This window comes from Crinia signifera, chromosome 3, assembly GCF_055691185.1.
Source record: "Crinia signifera chromosome 3, ASM5569118v1, whole genome shotgun sequence".
NCBI lineage: Eukaryota > Metazoa > Chordata > Amphibia > Anura > Myobatrachidae > Crinia > Crinia signifera.
Window position 1 is genome coordinate 63,664,888 of NC_139219.1, and position 20,714 is coordinate 63,685,601.

The 20,714-nt window shown below is 46.2% G+C and overlaps 1 protein-coding gene across 2 annotated transcripts in view; it reads left to right on the plus strand.

Annotated features, from left to right (window-relative positions):
* The first annotated feature begins 238 nt into the window (after nt 1-238).
* The window catches only part of PNPT1 (polyribonucleotide nucleotidyltransferase 1), a 50,997-nt gene continuing 30,521 nt past the window's right edge, over nt 239-20,714 (plus strand). Inside the window, exons 1-7 of one of the 2 annotated variants that reach the window (XM_083175905.1) lie at nt 239-288; nt 3,190-3,250; nt 4,626-4,700; nt 11,612-11,717; nt 13,558-13,607; nt 14,262-14,325; nt 15,608-15,655. In XM_083175905.1, the coding sequence (XP_083032031.1) occupies nt 4,644-4,700; nt 11,612-11,717; nt 13,558-13,607; nt 14,262-14,325; nt 15,608-15,655 (325 nt within the window). In that variant the 5' untranslated portion in view covers nt 239-288; nt 3,190-3,250; nt 4,626-4,643. The other variant, XM_083175904.1, reaches the window with a different exon arrangement.

The following is a 20,714-nucleotide window of genomic DNA, read 5'->3' on the forward strand; positions in this document are numbered from 1 at the left end:
CAAAACAAGCTACTAAAAAAAATTATAAGCCCAAAAACAAGCAACAAGCAACCATCAAAAAAAATAAGCAACTCACGAAAAAAACAAGCCCAAATCCGCTTGTTTCAAGCTGACTTGGCAACTATGTTTATAATTAATTACCATCAGAAACGCTGCGTTGCGCCCTCTACAGGCCGCATCAATAACAGCAGCAGCCGGTGGCGTCATCAGCCGCGCCGCGTGACCTCTAGAGGCTCCGCCCAGAGGTCTGTGAATCGAAACCGGCTTTCGGAGCAGCTAGGGAGTGATGTAGGTGTCAGCCTCGTCCAATCAGCGTCCGCGTTTCCGGAGGAGGGCGGGAGATAGCTGTCATGGCGGCCTCCTGGAGAAGTCGTTCTGAAGTGATAATGAGCGGGTTACTGTACAAGGCATGGGGGGCTGCTCGATGTGGAGTGCGGCGCTTTCCTCTGCCGTGTTCCCGGGTAGTGATGGGAGGTGGCTGTAGGGCGTACAGCGGTTCTGGGGCTGTGGAGCTGGGCGGCAGGTAATGCACACGTGTGACCCTGCGCTCTCCTCATTACCGACACACTTACTGACACCTGCTCTATGCTCACCATTCCCGCAGTACCGTGCACCGCAGTAAGAGTAGAGTTATCTTTCCCTCTATATGTATACATGCATGCATGCAGGCAGATGACCGTTCCTAATATCCTGGCCATAGGTTTACCATGCTGTCACATTAAGCTGGGACACCCATGAATTGTACACGTTCTGTGGCTCCCTAAATTGAATTTTACATTTCACCTGGTTTTATGCAGCTACAAACCAGTGTAATTTGAGGGTCCCCTTTTAAAACCATAGAAAAGTAAGCCTATATTTTATTTTTATGCTGTCTTATTATTGCTTGGTAACGGTGTGTGTTTACATTAATTGTGGGGCAGCACGGACAGTGTAATGGTCAGCATTGCTGCCTCACAGCTCTGAGGTCATGGGTTTGATTCATGCCCCTAACTGGGCAGAGTTTATATATTCTCCCCGTGCTTGCGTTTCCACCCACAATCCAAAAATATACTGTTAGGTCAATTGGCGCCCAATAAAGTTAACCCTGAATGTTTGTGTGTGTGTGTATATGTGGTAGGATAGATAGGGCCTGATTCAGACCTGTTTGCTAGGCTGCGTGTAATCGCAGCCTAGTGCACAGATAAATGCTGATCAGCCGAATGTCTCCCCTGCCCCATCGAATGATCAATAAATGATTTCTTCTTGGTACGGCGGCTTGCGAGGGATATGTTCTTGTACCATCGATGGCCATTAAATGATTTCTGCAGCCTGCGCTCTGAAAAGCGAGTCCATTCTTTTCAGATGCCCGCTATTTGCAAAGTTGGGGGCGGGCGGTGATGTCATGCTGCCCGCCATGAGCAGGCATCACCACGTCTGCGAGGTCGACATTTGTTTTTCGTAGTCTTTGTGTTTCTTTAAATAGAAAATAAAACCGTGAGAACTCATGTCAACAATTTTGATGTCAACCTAACAGCCAGAACCACTTGTGAGGGGGACATGCAGCCTTAGGGCTATTTCACATGCGGCGCTTTTGGCCAGTAGGCAAAATGCCATGCTAGGATTCTAATGCATAGTGAGGGCTGTAGTGTCCTTTCACACCACCGGGGCTAGCAGCCGGATGTATCCACTGAAAAGGCCAGCTGCCAGGCCATGGCTGGGAAGTCCTAACACGTCAGTGTTTGCACGTGGATATGGGGCCTTTCATTCACAACGGTTTTTGGTGTGCTCCTGTAGCTATCCCCGAACTTGACATCACATGTAATACCTACCTCCAGAATTCGTTAGAAGCATGGCCGCAATCGTGAAAAGCCGTGGCATGTGGTAGGCACAGCTGTCCGGCTAAAAGTTGCTGTCCGGTCAAAACCTGTGTGTGCGTTTGTGTGTAATTAGCATTAGGCCTATTTTTACACTAGCCAGTGTTGATCGTGTCTGGATGACTTTTTGCTGTCCCGTGATTGGCAATAAATACTCACCAGATTGGGTCCATTCACACAGCCCCGGTCTGGCTGACGTGTAGCAGCTGGATCTATTCGCTGAGCAATCCCTGCACAGCAAAAAGCTATTTGGGAGTTTGCCATGTCGGTCAATCCCGGGTAGTGTGAAAGAGGCCATAGGGCAATTTCCCACACATCGGTTTTGACCGATGTGTGGGAAATGTGCCTTTCACATTTATCAGATTATAGCCAGATTAAATATTGTGCTTATAAAAAAAGCCGGATGAAGTAGGCAAATGCAGCGGCATTTCACACTGTATTGCTGACTGAGTAGCATTATCACATGGGTCGCAAACATATTGCAATGTGTTTCTTATGTCGTCACCATCGAGCCCAGAAGCGTAACCTTATTTATTGGGTCCAATAAATAAACTTGAGAACAATGGAATTGGAGAAAAATAAAGTAGGTGAAAAGGAATAGGCGAAGATCACAAGCAACAGTATTGAATAAGCAGGGGGAGGGTTCAATAGCTCCGATAATATCAGAGGCTATTGAATTCTCACCTATAGCTTGTTATGTGGTATACCTATACAGTCGCACACATAATATAGGCATGCCACATAACGTTTTCAACAGCAGAACCTGCTTGTGCATTCTATCACCATCATTTCAGAATAAGATGCATTTTAACAGGAATAGCTACAACAGCACACACTGTCCAATCCAACCACCGGTGTGTGTGTGTGTGTAAGGTGCCATACTGTAGCTCTCTTTGCTTTGCTGACATGTTAGCATAGGCCTGGCAACCGGCCAGTGCAGTTAATAAATCTGTCTGATAAATGGGCTGGGCTGTGTAAAAATAGTAGTATTAATTACAATCCTGGCACGTCTAAAAAGGGAATTTGCTGTGCCGGTCAATCTTGACTAGAGTCAAGGTATGTTTGAAATAGCCCATAGAAGAGTAGGTAAGCTCACTGTGGTAAGTGGGGGCGGGGGTGGAGCCATGTCAGTTGGGGTTTTAATGGAGCTGTTGCGGGGGAGGAGGATCATGTCAGAGGTGGCGGGGCAGCTGGATAGGGAATGGGCCTCAGCATTGGAGGGGGGTGGATATTGAGGTGGAAATACAATAAAGTAATATATCAAATATATGTCCTATTGCGAGAGGCCAAACCTGTCCATTTGGTACACCTATATAAACTTTCTTTTTTTCAACAGAAAGTTGGAAATTTCATCCGGCAAATTTGCACGTTTTGCAGATGGGTGTGCTGTAGTGAAGGTAAAGTATACTATTAAGTTCCTTAACATAATATAAAGGTGTATAAACTTCATACATTTGTCACTGGTAAATATAAATTATTTTCGTCTTTGCTGTTTTTGCAAGCAACTATATCTGTTGTATTTTAAAAAAAATGTCTAAAACCAAACCTATTTTCGGTACTTGTTTCCTAGCACGGCCACAATCGCGGGCATCGTGTGCCTTAACTTTAAGGCACACGATGCCCGCGATTTCCTTTGAAAAAAGCAGTACTCGGGTACATCGCGTCGGTCGTGTGCCTTAAGAAGGCACACGACGCGACCGACGCGATGCCCACGATTTCCCCATAGGCTTCAATGTTAAAATATTTAACATTGAAGCCTATGCGATGGACCCGATTTGTCCATAGGCTTCAATGTTAAATTATTTTAACATTGAAACTGAGTCCATTTAACATAGGAAAAAATGTGAAAAGGCCGAATAAGGGCCATTTCTCATTGCGTATGGCCCCGTCGTGTGTGTAAAAAATAATGGCCCCCCATTGTGGCCGCCACCCCCACGATTGACGCGAACCCGAAGCATGGCGAGCGCAGCGGTGCGCATCCTCCGACCTTTTCATTCCCCTACTATCCACATCGGCGTGGAGTTGAGAATAGATTAGTGTGGCGAGCGCAGGCTGATACCTGTGAAGCCCGCGAGGGGACGCAGGGATCTGTGAAGGTATCAGCGTCCCCTCGCGGGGCTCGCTGCGCTCGCCACACTAATCTATTCTCCACGCCGACGTGGATAGTAGGGGAATGAAAAGGTCGGAGGACGCGCACCGCCGCCCCTCGCGGGCTCGCTGCGCTCGCCACGCTTTGGGTTTGCGTCAATCGTGGGGGTGGCGGCCACAATGGGGGGCCATTATTTTTTACACACATGACGGGGCCATACCCAATGAGAAATGGCCCATATTGGCCCTTTTACCATTTTTTACTATGTTAAATGGACTCAGTTTCAATGTTAAAATTTTTTAGCATTGAAGCCTATGGACACGATGGACCCGATTTCTCCATAGGCTTCAATGTTAAAATAATTTGACATTGAAGCCTATGGACACGATGGACCAGATTTCTCCATAGGCTTCAATGTTAAATTATTTTAACATTGAAGCCTATGGAGAAATCGGGTACATCGCGTCGTGTGCGTTTTGGTATGCACCCGACGCGACCGACACAATTTTTTCCGACACGACCACCACGATAGAAATCGTGGTGGCCGTGCTAGGAAACAAGTACCCGATTTTCTGTTATAAAGGGAATAAAAAGCTTTGTATGAATGAGTCTGTTGTATAAACAGTCATTTCATTATTTAAGGATGATTACGCTAAGCATGATTTCACTTTTTCCTTAACAAGTTCGGTGATACTTCAGTAATGGTAACTGCTGTGAGCAAGACAAAGCCTTCTCCATCTCAGTTCATGCCCTTAGTGGTAAGTGAGACTTCTGCTTCTATCCATTGTGCTTATTTCAGTGCATTGTAAGTAAGATATTTCCTTTGCATCCAGAAGCAAATCTGCTTCTGTAACCTAAATCGGAAGCAGATTTGTCGTCTTGTTGTCAGCATACATGATCTGTCTTAAGGCCCATACACACTAGGTGATTGGGAGCTCAAAGTAGCACACGTTTCCTGTTTTGAGCTACTTTGAGCTCAAAATCTCCTAGTGTGTATGGGCGAACTATGAGCGCTGAAGCATGCTCCTGTTTCTCTTTCAATGGTCCTGGTGACACAGCTCAACACTGGGATGTAGGAGGGTCCGAAGGAGCCAGGCACCTATCCTAAAGCTTTAGAGGGTAGGCTCCTCCCCTACTGCATCCCTGGACTCTTCAGTTCGTGTTAGGTGCCCACTGGAGTGGGTGCTATTCTAAAGGGCTGCAGGAGCAGCCGAAGAATTAGAGTAGTTAGGGGATTTTTATTGTTTTATTAACTTTCACCCTAGCTAGGTAGGCACAGTGTGAGGATTCTCATAGTGAATCCTCACACTGCTAGCGCAGCAGGAGCTGACAGAAGCGCGTCCTGTCAGCTCACTGTGCACAGGGGAGACACTGTCTGGTCTCCCTGTGCAGCGCTTATAGCCTTTTCTAAGAGGCTGCCTGGGCTCCGGAGTACCCTGAAACCGGCTCCACATTTAGGTGGGGATCATGGGGGACAGGCGCTCCGTGATGGCGGCGGCCATTTTATGCGGAGCTTACACGCTGAGCTCCTAGATGAGAGGACAGCAGCGTTGTGACAGGCATGTTCCAAGTGATCCCCAGTTGAGGGGGAGACACTGGAACTAGGAAATCCTACCTAAGGAGCGGCTGGCTGGGGGTGGTTGGCGCCAAAAGGTCACGGACCCCGCAGCAGCAGGGACCTGTGGTCTCTTCCTTCACTCTGACTTTGGCGCCTTTCAGAACGCTTGCAGCGGAGCTGAGCTGGCTTACTGATCCTGGCAGAGTGACTTGGATTTCCTGGGCATCGCTTCCCCGCAGTTGAAACCAACAGACAGATAAGTGATTGGGTGCATTGCCTCTGTATAAACGCTTGTACATTGTTTGCACTGTGTATACTGATAGATATACATTTATCACTTGCATCATGTCTGAGCATCAGGCTGTGGTTTTGGGGGAGGGAGCCCTTAGTGCACTGAGCGCGTGCAATGTTTGCACACAAAAGTTTGTCCCTGAGCAGATGGCCAAGGGGGGCTTATGTATTACTTGCGCTGATGTGAGACCCATGGGCAGTGAACCCCATAGGGCAGAGCAGATGGAACCTGCGTGGGCCAGGGCCCTAGGCAGGTCAGTAAACGCTTTGGTGCAGCTTTTGGACAGGCAGAGTGATGGGCTGGTAGAATCACAGAGACCTATGCCATCATCTCAGCAGTCGTCTGGCTCCTTGCCTCTTACCCAGGCAGATCCTGCGCTGATTCAGGTGATGCAGGATACTGCAAAAGGGATCAACAGGTTCAGTGAAATGCTGGACAAAATGGATGATGTGGCAGGGACCCCTAGAAGGTCTTATGCTTTAACTACTGTGGTAGATGAAGAGGAAGGAGAATATACTGACATCCCCTGGGATCAGGGTGATGATATGGAAGAGAACTCTGCTGCTGGTATAGAGGATCTCATTGTAGCTGTGAAGCAGGCTTTAAAGCTGTCTGTGGAGGATAAGACTCCTGTTAAAGGTGTTTTTAAGCGACAGCGGAAGGAGGCTGTTACTTTTCCTTCAGATGAGGGGTTACAGGAATTGTTAGAAGGGGCTTGGAAAACTCCTGATAAGAGGCTTCAGATGCCTAAGCGATTCCTTAGTCTGTACCCCATGCCAGAGTCTCATGCGGAGCTCTGGGAAAAGGTCCCAGTTGTGGACGCTTCAGTGGCACGTTTGTCCAAGGCTACTGTATTACCAGTACAGGGCGGTGCAGCTTTTAAAGATTCTGTGGATAAAAAGCTGGAGGGAAACCTCAAAGCTATCTTTGAAGGGGTGGGGTTTACCTTACGGCCCCTTATTGCTTCAGCCTGGGTCTCTAAGGCCATGATAGAGTGGGCTGGTGAATTATGCACCATGCTGCAGGCTGACCCGGGAGCATTACTGCTTGCAGAAATGATTAAGGCAGCGGCAGAATATGCAGTGGAAGCAGAGGAGGAAGCTATTAAAATGGCAACCAGAGTGTCCACAGTCTCCATTAATGCCAGGAGAGTGCTTTGGCTTAAAGCCTGGGAAGCAGACAATGAGTCCAAGAAGGCTCTGGAAACATTAGCCTTCAAAGGAAAGGTACTCTTTGGTACCGAATTAGAGGAGATTATAAAACAGGCCACGGGCGGCAAAAGTACATTCCTGCCGGCCTCCTCAGCAAAGCAGACGTCAAGATTTTCTGCTTTTAAGCCGTCCTTTCGGCCCTCCCCTAGAGGTGGTGCGTCCTTTCGAGGACAGTCTTTCAGGGGAAGGTTTCAGTCCTCTAGAGGCAAGACACAAAAGTCAAAATTTGGCTCTTTTCACAAGAAGCCTGCCACAAAAGGAGAGGATAAACCCTCTGCATGACTGTCAGGGGCTTCGCCCGACAGTGACAAAAGTGGGGGGGCGTCTCACACTCTTCAGGGACGCTTGGGCTTCTCTAGGCCAGGATGCCTAGGTGTTAGATATTATAACACAGGGTTACAAAATCCCTTGCAGAGGGCCGCCTCCGAAGAGGTTCATCCCCACATCCTTACCAAAGGAGGCACGGCTGCGTACAGCTCTTGTGAGAGCAGCTCACTCCCTTTTGGAAAAAGGGGTGGTTACACCAGTCCCCAGGGCAGAGTGGAAGAAAGGCTTTTACTCCACGCTGTTCCTGGTGCCCAAACCAGACGGGTCTTTCAGACCAATACTAAATTTGAAATCCCTAAATGTTCATTTATGGGTAGACCATTTCAAAATGGAGTCCCTACGGTCAGTACTCCTGAGTCTGGACCAGGGAGAATTTTTGGCGTCCATGGATGTCCAGGACGCATATTTGCACGTTCCTATACACCCGGAGCATCAGACCTTGTTGAGGTTTGCCATAGGAGACCTGCATTTACAATTCCGGGCGTTACCCTTTGGGCTAGCAACCGCGCCAAGGGTATTCACAAAGATAATGTCAGTGATGGCGGCGGTGCTGAGGCTCAGGGGAATCACAGTAATACCCTATTTGGACGATCTCCTGTTCAAGGCAGAGTCAGCAACCATGCTGCAGAGTCACTTGGCAGAGGCCATCAGTTTTTTGCAGGCTCACGGCTGGATTTTAAATTTGCAAAAATCTCAGTTGGTACCGTCACAAAGGCTCCAACTCTTGGGAGTCATACTGGACACCCATCTTCATCGGGTATTCCTCCCGGAGGTAAAGGCCAGGGATCTGGTCACCCTAGTCCAGGAGATTCTCAGGGCTCAGAGCATTTCAGTATGGAGGTGCCTCAAGCTCCTGGGGAAGATGGTGGCATCATTCGAGACGCTTCAATTTGCCAGGTTCCACTCTCGGAGGTTCCAATGGAACATTTTGTCAGCTTGGTCAGGAAACACTTTGACCATGAAATCCGAGATGATAGTGCTGTCTTCGGACACCCGAGAATCCTTGAAATGGTGGACAGAAGTAGATTCCCTTCAGTGGGGTCGGTCATTACAGACCTGGGACTGGTTGATAGTAACTACCGACGCCAGTCTCAGGGGCTGGGGGGCAATAGTCCTGGATCTCAGGCTTCAGGGCCTGTGGACGGCAGAGGAATCAGCGTTACCAATCAACATCTTGGAGCTGAGAGCTGTCTGGAAAGTCATTTCCTTGGCGGGAGACAGGTTACAGAACCTCCCTTTGAGGATTCAGACCGACAATGCCACAGCTGTGGCGTATCTGAATCACCAGGGAGGTACACGCAGCAGATTGGCCATGTGGGAGGTATCCAGAATCTTCCTATGGGCGGAACAGAATGTTCCAGCTGTATCGGCTATATTCATCCCAGGAATAGAGAATATAGAAGCCGACTTCCTGAGCAGGGAGGAGCTCAAGGAAGGGGAATGGAGCTTACACCCTCAGGTGTTTCACCAAATCACTTCGATGTGGGGAACTCCGGATGTGGACCTGATGGCATCCAGGATCAACCGTCAAGTGCCCAGGTTCTATGCCAGAACAAGGGATCCACTAGCGGAGGCAGTGGATGCCATGACTGTTCACTGGCAGGGAGATCTCCTTTATGCATTCCCACCAGTACCAATGTTACCGAGACTTCTGAAGAAAATACAGGGGCAGAAGGTTCCAGTGATCTTAGTGGCCCCAGATTGGCCAAGGAGATCCTGGTACTCGAGGCTTCAGAGGTTGTCTGTGGACTCATGGCGTCTGCCTCTGAGACCAGACCTTCTAAGACAAGGCCCATTCAATCACCTGGATTCAGATCGATTGATTTTGACGGCCTGGCTATTGAAACCACCATTTTGAAAAGAAAAGGGTTTTCTGAGGCAGTAGTACAGACTATGATAAAAGCCAGAAAAGCTGTATCTTCGGCAAATTATTATAGAGTCTGGAAGACTTACATTCGATGGTGCGAGAGAAGAAAGGCTCATACATCTCATTTTAAGCTATCAAGAATGATGGAATTCTTACAAGATGGTTTTTCATCGGGCCTAAGCCTTCAGTCACTGAAGGTGCAGATTTCGGCCTTGTCCATCTATTTCCAGAAAAAGATAGCCATTTTGCCGGAAATTCAAACCTTTTTACAAGGAGTATCCAGGTTGAAACCTCCATACAAGCAACCAGTAGCACCTTGGGATCTATCACTGGTTTTGGAATGCCTTCAAAAGGCACCTTTTGAACCTTTAAGGTCGGCTGACTTTAAGTTTCTCACGTGGAAGCTAGTGTTTTTGTTAGCAGTAGCATCTGCTAAAAGAGTTTCAGAATTGGGAGCTTTGTCATGTAAATCTCCCTTCTTAATTTTTCATGATGACAGGGCTGTTTTAAGAACAGTGCCTCAGTTTTTACCGAAGGTGGTATCTACCTTCCATTTAAATCAGGAGATAGTTCTACCTGTGTTTCAACCCCCAGAGGGTTCTAAGAAAAGGGACAAGTTGAGAACTTTGGATGTTGTGCGTGCCTTACGCATATATGTGGACAGAGTGAAGAGTGTCAGGAAGACTGACACATTGTTGGTATTGTATGACGTACACAAAATTGGTTGGCCTGCGTCTAAGCAGACTATTGCTAGGTGGTTGCGGTCTGTGATAGCCTTTGCATACACCAAAGTGGGTAGGCCAGTACCGGCCAAAATAAATGCGCATACCACCAGGTCAGTTGCCACCTCTTGGGCGGTTCGACATGGGGCCACAGCTGAGCAGGTTTGCAGAGCTGCCACTTGGTCATCTGTTCACACATTTGCCAAATTCTATAGATTCCATGAGTTCGCGTCGGAGGACGCATCATTCGGGCGAGCAGTGCTGAGAGCTGCAGACCTGAGCGTACCCTCCCAAAGGACCGGCTCTGGAACGTCCCAGTGTTGAGCTGTGTCACCAGGACCATTGAAAGAGAAAAAGGGATTTTTGTAAGAACTTACCGTTCGAATCCCTTTCTCTGATATGGTCCTGGTGACACAGCGATCCCTCCCTTACGCTCAGTAAGTATGCCAGAAGTTTCATGATGTTCATGTTAATATGGTTAAAAGTTAACAGTTTTCTGTTATAAAATGTGCATATAATATGTGCAGGCGTTTGTACTGAGTTAATGTATTCCAGTGGCTTTGAAAGATTGAACTGAAGAGTCCAGGGATGCAGTAGGGGAGGAGCCTACCCTCTAAAGCTTTAGGATAGGTGCCTGGCTCCTTCGGACCCTCCTACATCCCAGTGTTGAGCTGTGTCACCAGGACCATATCAGAGAAAGGGATTCGAACGGTAAGTTCTTACAAAAATCCCTTTATCATTGCCGCCCTGTATTGCAGGATGAGTGAAAACCTTTCCATAGTCTCCTACTATGGAAAGTGGTTCACCCCCTGTAAAAATCGCTGGGCCAGGTGCAAATTTATCAGTCAGAGATTTTCATCACATGGCTCATGGGCAAAACCGTCCAGTGTGTACACACCTTTAGTCCTTCTTGGATTATTCTAATTGGTGCGCACATGTTATGGCTCCACAGGGGGAACTACACTGTCTTACATCCCCTGAAAGGCAGAGGATTTTTCAGAGTCACAGTTTTCTTATTCATATTGTGCTAATGCTTCGATTTACCTTAGTGTACAGGTCATCAAACTATTTTGCCCTGGGACCCCATCAGACAATAAAAAATATTACTGGACAACAGCAAGTTACTGTAGAATGGCCACCAAATGTATGGTCAGCAGACGGTGCATGCACTGTAGCATTGCAGAGGCACAAAGCAAGTGAAGTGACCGCTAGTGTTAGAGGGAGGCAGTGAAAAGTGGGGGATGGAAGAGGGAGGCAGTGGAGGCCCTCCCCTCCACAGACACATACCATAAAGCCTGTGCTCAGAGCCCCCTCCTTCACCTTCTATGTGCTCCCCTGCTGCTTTCCGGAACTGCCCCGACAGGTGCTGGCGGATGACCACCCCCATGATGCACTTACTTAATAAAGGTTTTTCACAGATTTGGAGAGCTGCCTCCTTTGACTCTGACTGGAGTGGGGGCATAGCTACCTGATGACTCATCAGATCTCTAAGTTAGTGACCCAAGGAGTCTACAGTAACAAGTAACAGACAATTCAACTGATTTCTCAGACAGATTAGAAATATGGAGTCGCGACCCCATGCTGAGATAGTTCGGACCCACTTTGGGGTCAGGTCCCACATTTTGAGAACTGTGTAAAACATTATTTTCCTTTGTAATAACAATTGGCAGTAATTTTTTTCTGTTTTTCTAGGTAGATTATAGACAAAAAGCTGCTGCTGCTGGAAGAATACCTACAAATCATCTAAGAAGGGAACTTGGCTCTACTCCCCATGAAATTCTTACCAGCAGAATAATAGGTACTTCATAAATAACTAACTTCGTGGTCATTTTCAGAGTTTCAAAGTGTCATTTGCCCAGTGGTGTAAACACTTAGGTTTGGGGTAAGTGATTATTATATATTTGTCACTGAAAGTAAGATAACCTTACAGATGTGTCAGCAGCTGCAGGGCTCCCTTCACTGACAGCAGCAGCGGCCGTACATAATGTCTGCGCGACCGCGTCTCTCTCTCTCTTTGCCGTGCTGACACTAATCAGTCACTCGGAGAGAGAGAGAGGCGGTTCCGCAGGCAGTATGTCCGGCCGCTACTGCTGTCAATGAAAGGAGCCCTCCAGCAGCTGGCAGATCTCCCTTGGCTCCCTCCAATGGCTGTCAGCACTCTGCAGCAGCCACAGCTCCAGTATCAGCGATGATACAGCGGTCGCTGCTGACAGGCTCCCTGGCAAGATGCCCGCTGCTCGCAGATCCAACACTTTGGATCGCGTAATTTGCGCGTAATTCGGATGTTTTCAGACAGTTTAAAGAATGGCCATACATTGATTAGGCAAATGCAAATTCGACCTGTTCATGTATATCGGCCAATATTCAACATCCCTAATAGTCTGAAAAAGGTTCTTGAAAGGAAGGGATTATCTAGATAGGAATATCACCACAAAATTCTCCCAGGACTGTCTGGAAGGCCATACATAACATATGTTTAAACGCTATAGTAGTTTTCCAGGATTTCTAAAAAAAAATTGTGATTCAGACCTGCTTGCTAGGCTGTGTATATTCGTAGCCTGTGAGCAGGTTTACGCTGCCCTGGCAACTGCCGCCCGAATCCCCTTGCTGCGAGTGGATGTGAACGCTTAAACATCCGCTCCCATGCGCCCGCACATAGGAGAAATCATTAATTGGTTGCTCACCATTGCACGACTTCTCTGTTCACAGCAGAAGAGTAGCCCTTGGTGCTGCTTGGTTTCTCCAAATTTGGGTGCGGTACTGACATGTGACGTTATCTGCCCGCCCATGGCAGGCCAGAGAATTCCTGGGGCCTGCTCGGCGTTTCTATGGGACCGCCCACCATTTTAGTGGGCATGCCCATGAAACGCTGAGTGTTTGCCAATCACTATGCAAACTCCCCGGCGAGTGAAAAACTTGCCAAATGCATCGGCACGTGTGCATCGGAGACTGGGCCGAATTCAAACTTTAATGAGCAGGTCTGACTCTGCACCTCTGTGCAGAAATGGATAGCAACAGTCCAAATGCAGGTGTCCCCTAGGGCCTTATTTTGGTTCATTCTTTCTGACAAAATCCTTCTTAGATGGGCAAAACCATGTGCACTGCAGGTGGGGCAGATGTTACTTGTGCAGAGAGAATTAGATTTGGGTGGGGTTTTACTTCAAAGTGAGATCTATATTGCAGTGTAAAAATAAAGCAGTCAGTATTTTACCTGCACAGAAACAAAATTACTCACCCAAATCTAATTCTCTCTGCACATGTTACATCTGCCCCCTCTGCAGTGCACATGGTTTTGTCCATCTAAGAAGGATTTTGTCAGAAAGAATGAACCAAAATAAGGCCCCTTGTGTGTTCCTTCTATCCCCCTACTCCTTGTCCTTGGACTTCATTAGTAACTGGCTGCTAAAGGCGATGGGTGGGGTATAGGGGATGAGAGGCCTGTGCTGCTGCTTAAAACTTTATCTATTTTGGTGCCAGATCCTGCAGCTCTTCCCTATATCCACAGTCCCAGTGTCCACCATGGATTCAGTAAAAAATGATTTTACAAGCAAGACAAAAATCCTGTTTTCTCGCTGCTTTTTATTTTTGAACAGACTGTTAACAGTTGAGTATAACTGAAATAATACTTGTGTTTGCAGATCGGTCACTTCGGCCCTTGTTTCCCTCTGGATACTTCTATGATACACAAGTGAGTGTTGCATGTCCGCTGTAAAGTGACTGCTAGAACTAAAGGCTAGCTTTTTGGTATGGGAGTGCTGACGCTGACACCTGCAGTTTTTGTCCCCCCTGAGGTGGTTCTGAGTGGTACTGCTCCACAGTGATCAGTCCAAAGTTTATAGCACTTGTCCGATTATATATTGTTTGGACCGCTGCTCCCCGCTGTTTTGTGCCCTATGCCTATGGGCACACTGGACAGATCTGAAAAAAAAATGGAAGGATAGTGGGGCACCTAATAGTGCAGTATCGCTTTTAATTTAAAACATATGTCATTTTAAAACCGCAACTTTATGTGCAAAAGTGGTATGAAGTTCTTTGTCAGGAGTGGGCTGGTTACCACTAGGCATAATATATCTCCCCCTGGCAGGGGCGGGGGCGGGCCTGGCTGCGCCGAAGTTGCTGTGCTACCGGGTAAGTGCCGGGCATTGCTGTCTGCGGCGGTGCCGGGCTTCCCCAAGCACACTGTCGTGGCAGGCTCCAGGCTTTTTTAGCGGGGCGCTGCTAGAGGGGCAGGGCACATTTTGCCCTTTAAAAATCGGGCATGTTTGGCTTCATGTTTATTCATCTGGGAATGTTTCTGTTAAGTCAAGTATTGCACTAGAAATATATATTTTTTTCCATATAGATCCTATGTAACTTACTAGCAGTGGATGGCATCAATGAGCCTGATGTATTGGCCATAAATGCAGGTACTATGAATCTCTATACTAAAACATCTTTCTGACACTTGAGTGTATTCTCTCCCTGTGACCTGAATAGTTTTATTCAGTGGACAGAAATGGCATTGACTTATGAGAGAGGGTGATGTTGGGGAATATTGAAGACATTGTCTAGTATGCTGAAACCAGTAGCTTACATTGGGACCGATGTATTAAGCCTGGTAAAGTGATAACATCAAGGTGATAATGCACCATCCAATCAGCTGGCTTAATACATCTGCCCACTGTCACTTAGCACACTGTAACACTTCAGTGATCGCGAAAACGCCCAAAAATGATGGGTCCCTGGGACCCCTCTCTTACAAAAATCGGGGTCCTACTTGACCTTTTCTGGGTCCCAACTGAATAAAGCCTCCTCTCAGAGCCTGGAGGAGGTGACAGTGACACACGAGAGCAGCACCGCGAGGTAGGAGAGGAGGAGGGAAGTCTGCTGCCCGAGTCCTGCTAGCAATAAATCCCCTTACATGACACAGCCAAGCAGCCTGCTAAATGGACCACGCACCCCTCTTACCTCTACTTCCTGCCCAGGTCTGCTCCGTCCTCACTGTCACATCCTCCCTGGTTCTGGCCCCCAATGCTGGTTTCAGTTCCTCGTGCTCTGTCCTCACACCAGCCGCAGTGCTGTTCCCCTGCTGAGCAGCTGCTTCTGGTGTTGGCTCCAGCCGTCTGTTGTTAAGGCACAGTGCAGGAGCCAGCTTACGTGGGTTCCGTGCACTGATGCCTATGACCTGCGGTGATAGGGACCCAGCAGATGTGTGAAGCGGCCGTAAGTCACGCTGTGTCACGGTCGCATCACCACTGAGGGGGAAACAGATCCCTCCGCCCTTGTCACACATATTAACACGCCGAAATGGCTGTGTCCCAGGGGACCCAGCTATTCATAAAAAATGAGTGCCTGGTGCTCCAAAGTGGGTAAAATACTCGCAATAGCGAGTATTTGCGAACCCTGCACTTCATTCTCACTGGTGTGTAAATTGCCATAGAAGTAATATGTACAGCTGAACAGAATTATACTATAATTCGCAATCATTTGAATTTTGGATTTATCATTAATGAAGCTTAGTTAGCATTGGTGGGATTGTGAAATGTTTTTGATATCTATGCCCTGTTCCTACATATATGTATTGGTGGTTGTGGTACTATTCCTGCTTTCCTAAGGACTCTGTTCTATATATGCTGGGACATTTGCTTCTAAATTTTATTTGGCATTTTGATTGTGTTTTTTCTTTTTTTCCCCTCTTGCTTTTTACAGCTTCCGCTGCACTTGCACTGTCAGATATACCTTGGAATGGGCCAGTTGGTAAGTACAGATTATACTGATATAACTTTAGGAGTGGAAACTAATGTGTGCTGTATTGTGGAGCGTTGCCTGTGATAAATTTAAATATCATCAATTACTTATTCATTAGACCAGCTGTTCTCAGACTGTGGGTCCTGACCCCAAAGTGGGTCTCGACGTTCTCAGCATGGGGTTGCTGACCATCAGGCTGATGACTTTTCTAATCTCGTTTAGTTATTGAAGGAGTCTGGACAATCTGTTGAATTGTCTGTTATTTTAGACTCCTCCCATCATTTTGTGCCCCCCACAATGCTGGGGGGCACAATGTGCTGTATGTGCTGTCTGCTGACTACACGTGTGATGTGATGACCTTCTGCAGTAACTTGCTGGGATCCTGTAATTATTTGTATTGCCTGATGGCTTCCCAGAGGAAATAGTTTGAGGACCCCTGCATTAGATAAGTCTGCAAATGCCAAATAAGAAATTAAACTGTAAAAGGGATGATCGAACATATGGAGCTTGGGTCAGTATTGGTACTTGTGTAGTTTCACGGCGACAGGGCATCGCATTGTAGTTTCTTGTTTCCCCTGCCCACAGATCGGATCGCATGTGCGTTCGTAAGCACATTTAGCATACCCCCACAATCCACGCCACCCTGACGAAGCATGGCGAGGGGACGCGGTACACGTCCTTCTGACTTGTTCATACCCCCACTATCCATGTCGGCGCAGAGTTGATTTTATAAAATGTGGCAAGCCACCGAGCCCGAAGCATGGCGAGCACACGCGGAATACACGTCAAGTCATCTGCGGCCGCTCGCCACACTTTATAAAATCAACTCATCATGTACTTGCCACACTTCGGGGTGGCGTGGATAATGGGGCTGTGCTAAAGGTGCTTAATCGTATTGCATGCGACATGAACGCAAATGCGATGCGCGGGCAAGGGAAACTTGAAACTACAAAAGTACCATCACATCGCATGCAATGCAATTTCCTGCCACCGTGAAACTACACAAGTACCTCAGTATTCTTACACAGGCAAAAGAAAAACAGTATTTACTCGGTCAATGGACAAGGCAGTCTCCTCTTCAGACAAACCTATGTATTAATTCCACTCTGATCATATGGTATATAAAGCTGGGCGGCAGCCGCCTGTCACTCAAGGGCCCCCGGAGCCAACTACCACTTCTCTGAGACCCAGGGGGGAGGTGCTCCCCCACAATACCCATAAAGCCCACTCAATTATTTTGGTGGCAGCTGACCACAGGATTAGAGGGACCTGCCAGACGGGAAGGGGGACTTTCCCTGGTCTGACCAGATCTCACTACCTGTCTGTCGAGGGTATATAAAGTAGGTTTGGGAACACCTCACACTACCCTCATAGGGATCTTCAGACCACTCTACCTCTAACCCCTCTTACCACTCTACCTCTAACCCCTCTTTACCCAGAACCCCACTATAACCCATATAAGCACCAGAACAAACCTCTGGCAACATCATACCGATACCCCTCAGATTCACCACAGCTGTCATTATATTATTGATCTGCTGCAAAAATGGAATGTGATATGACAAATGCCCATACCAGATACTAGATGCTATAAGTATGAGAGCACCATAAAGCGGCAGGTATACTGGTATTAGTTATATGCATTCTACAAACTTCACTGTTTAGTGTGACTTTTTATCTGTATCAGGACAGCAAATCGTGTATGTATACGTCCTCCGTGGTAACAAACAGGATCATTTGTTCCTAGGGTGACCCCTAGAGACACATATGACAATTGGTCTCCTCTCCACCAAGTAAACAATGTTGCAGAATAATTTGTTGCAGTTATAAATTCTACAAGATTAATAAGTAGATACATAACTGTGCTTTTAGTTGATTTTTGGGAGATACTCTGTGACAATATTCTTTCTGTACATATTTAAGTTGTCAGATTGATACTAGTTGCCACTAAATCTCCTCTTGGGAATTTATAGAGGAGGGACTGCATCAGACCTTAACCCACGGAGACTAACCAACGTATACTGTCTCTCTTTCATGTCATTTATGTATGTGTGTCCAAGTTTAGTTACATGTTTGTCTAGTCAAATTTTTTAAGGTATTTGATTAAAAGCTATATTTTAATAAACTCACTCAAAAGAGGAGAACTGTGGGAACCCCACACAGGGTCCCCAATTCTCCCCCACACATTGTGAACTAGAAATAATTACCCACAGTTGCCTAATTACTACAGGTACTGCTTTTCCAGTTGCAGATATTCACTCTCATATAAGAAGCCTTAATCTGCGAATGTACTATTAAAGTGACAGGTGAGATAGTGTGTACCTCGCCAAACTTTGTACTTATCTTAATGACCAAATTAAAATATGTATAGATTACCATGCGTAATCTGAAGTAAAAGAGTGCCCCAAAAAACAGAGAGTCTTTCCTTCTTCTTCTTTGCAACTATAACCACTCTCTTGGGTGCACCTCCACACTCCTAAATAAACAGAGGGTATCCCTCCTGACATACAGCAGTTACCGTGGAACCGATACGTTATCATAGGTTATCACTTTTTGTAATACCTACCTGTGCACCGGTCGCCATCCCCCTTCCCTTTTTTCCCTTCAGAGAGTGGTCCTCTCACAAACCCACAGATCATAGTGACACCATATTGGTACTGCAATGCAAAGAAAGTTAACATTGCTGAATATAGAATTATGAAGAACACAGGGCAATGTGTCCATCTCCAGAGGATTTGGAAAAGTTTTATTGTTCCTCAGTGAGAAAAACAAAATAGCAATCTAGCAAATATGATACCTTTTAATGGCTAACAAAAATAAATGTTGTTAAAATGCAAGCTTTCGAGACTTCTTAGGTCTCTTCCTCAGGCATGGTATAACAAGGTGTGTGAAGAACCACATATTTATACACAGCAGAGTGGGAACAAGATGTGATGGATGGACATTCTTAAGACCAAAACAAAATAACAGAATGAGCTTGTAAATTGAGTCCTTAATTAGTTTGTAGATAAGTAGTGTGAAAGTTTTATTGTCTCTAAGTTGATGACAGGCCAGAGTTAGAGCTCCGATGCCCTCATTCTCTCTGGGCCAGATTCCTCAGATGTTGTAGTGGGCCATAAATCCCTCGGATAGATTCAGTCCTGTGTTAAGGGTGTCAAACGTTGTCATTAATTTGTATTCCCAGACCCTCCTGTCTCTTTGTGATTTGAAATTTCCTTTTAGTATAATCACTTTCATATGATCCTGATTGTGTCCTGGGCTGCAGAAATGTTTGGCCACAGGAAAGTGTGTCTTTTTTTCCTTTATTGTGTGGCGATGGGACCTCATCCTTGCCTTAAGTTTTTGTCCTGTTTCTCCAACATACAGACCCCCAATAGGACATTTGGTGCACAGAATCAGGTACACTACATTGGTAGTAGAACATGTGAATGTCCCTGGGATCTTATAGTCCTGTTGTGTGTTGGGGATCCGTACACTGTCTGTAGTGAGGATATGGGCACAGGTTTTGCAGCTCCTTACATTGCAGGGATAGGTTCCTCTTTGTGTAATGGATGGCAGTGAACTTCGGATTATAATATTTTTCAGGTTTGCAGGTTGTCGGTAACATAGTAGTGGAGGGTCTGGGAATATTGTTTTCAGGCGGTCATCTTTGTGTATGATGTGATGTAGTTTTTTTGCAGTTTTTCTTAGCACCTCAAGCTGTGGGTTGTAGGTGACTACCAGGGGTACACGGTTGTTTCTTTCTCTTTCTTTATATTGGAGAAGTTGATTTCTGGGTATCCTGATGGCTCTGATAATCTGATCGTTGATTGATGTGGGATGATATCCCTGATTTAAAAAGGTCCCTTTAAGTTGTTTTAAGTGGACATCTCTATCTGCTGGGCTGGAGCAGATGCGATGATATCTGATGGCCTGGCTGTAGATAATGGATTTTTTGATGTGTTTCGGGTGGAAGCTGTCCCATCTGAGGTATGAAGGCCGATCCACGGGTTTTCGGTATAGGGTTGTCTGTATTGCGTTGTTTTGAATTGTTATAGTGGTGTCAAGGAAGTTTATCTCGGTATATGAGTAATTCATTGTCAGGTTTATTGTTGGATGAAATCTGTTAAATTTTTCATGGAAATGTATGAGTTCTTGTTCAGAATCAGTCCAGATGATCAGGATATCATCGATGTAACGGAAGTAAGCCAAGGGTTTTATTGAGCAAAACCTGTGCCCATATCCTCACTACAGACAGTGTACGGATCCCCAACACACAACAGGACTATAAGATCCCAGGGACATTCACATGTTCTACTACCAATGTAGTGTACCTGATTCTGTGCACCAAATGTCCTATTGGGGGTCTGTATGTTGGAGAAACAGGACAAAAACTTAAGGCAAGGATGAGGTCCCATCGCCACACAATAAAGGAAAAAAAGACACACTTTCCTGTGGCCAAACATTTCTGCAGCCCAGGACACAATCAGGATCATATGAAAGTGATTATACTAAAAGGAAATTTCAAATCACAAAGAGACAGGAGGGTCTGGGAATACAAATTAATGACAACGTTTGACACCCTTAACACAGGACTGAATCTATCCGAGGGATTTATGGCCCACTACAACATCTGAGGAATCTGGCCCAGAGAGAATGAGGGCATCGGAGCTCTAACTCTGGCCTGTCATCAACTTAGAGACAATAAAACTTTCACACTACTTATCTACAAACTAATTAAGGACTCAATTTACAAGCTCATTCTGTTATTTTGTTTTGTTTTGGTCTTAAGAATGTCCATCCATCACATCTTGTTCCCACTCTGCTGTGTATAAATATGTGGTTCTTCACACACCTTGTTATACCATGCCTGAGGAAGAGACCTAAGAAGTCTCGAAAGCTTGCATTTTAACAACATTTATTTTTGTTAGCCATTAAAAGGTATCATATTTGCTAGATTGCTATTTTGTTTTTCTCACTGAGGAACAATAAAACTTTTCTTATCAACTGGCTAACACGGTACCAAACTTTTTTCTTTTGACTAAACAGAGGATTTGGAAAACACTTTTTTTTAGCTACAATAAATACT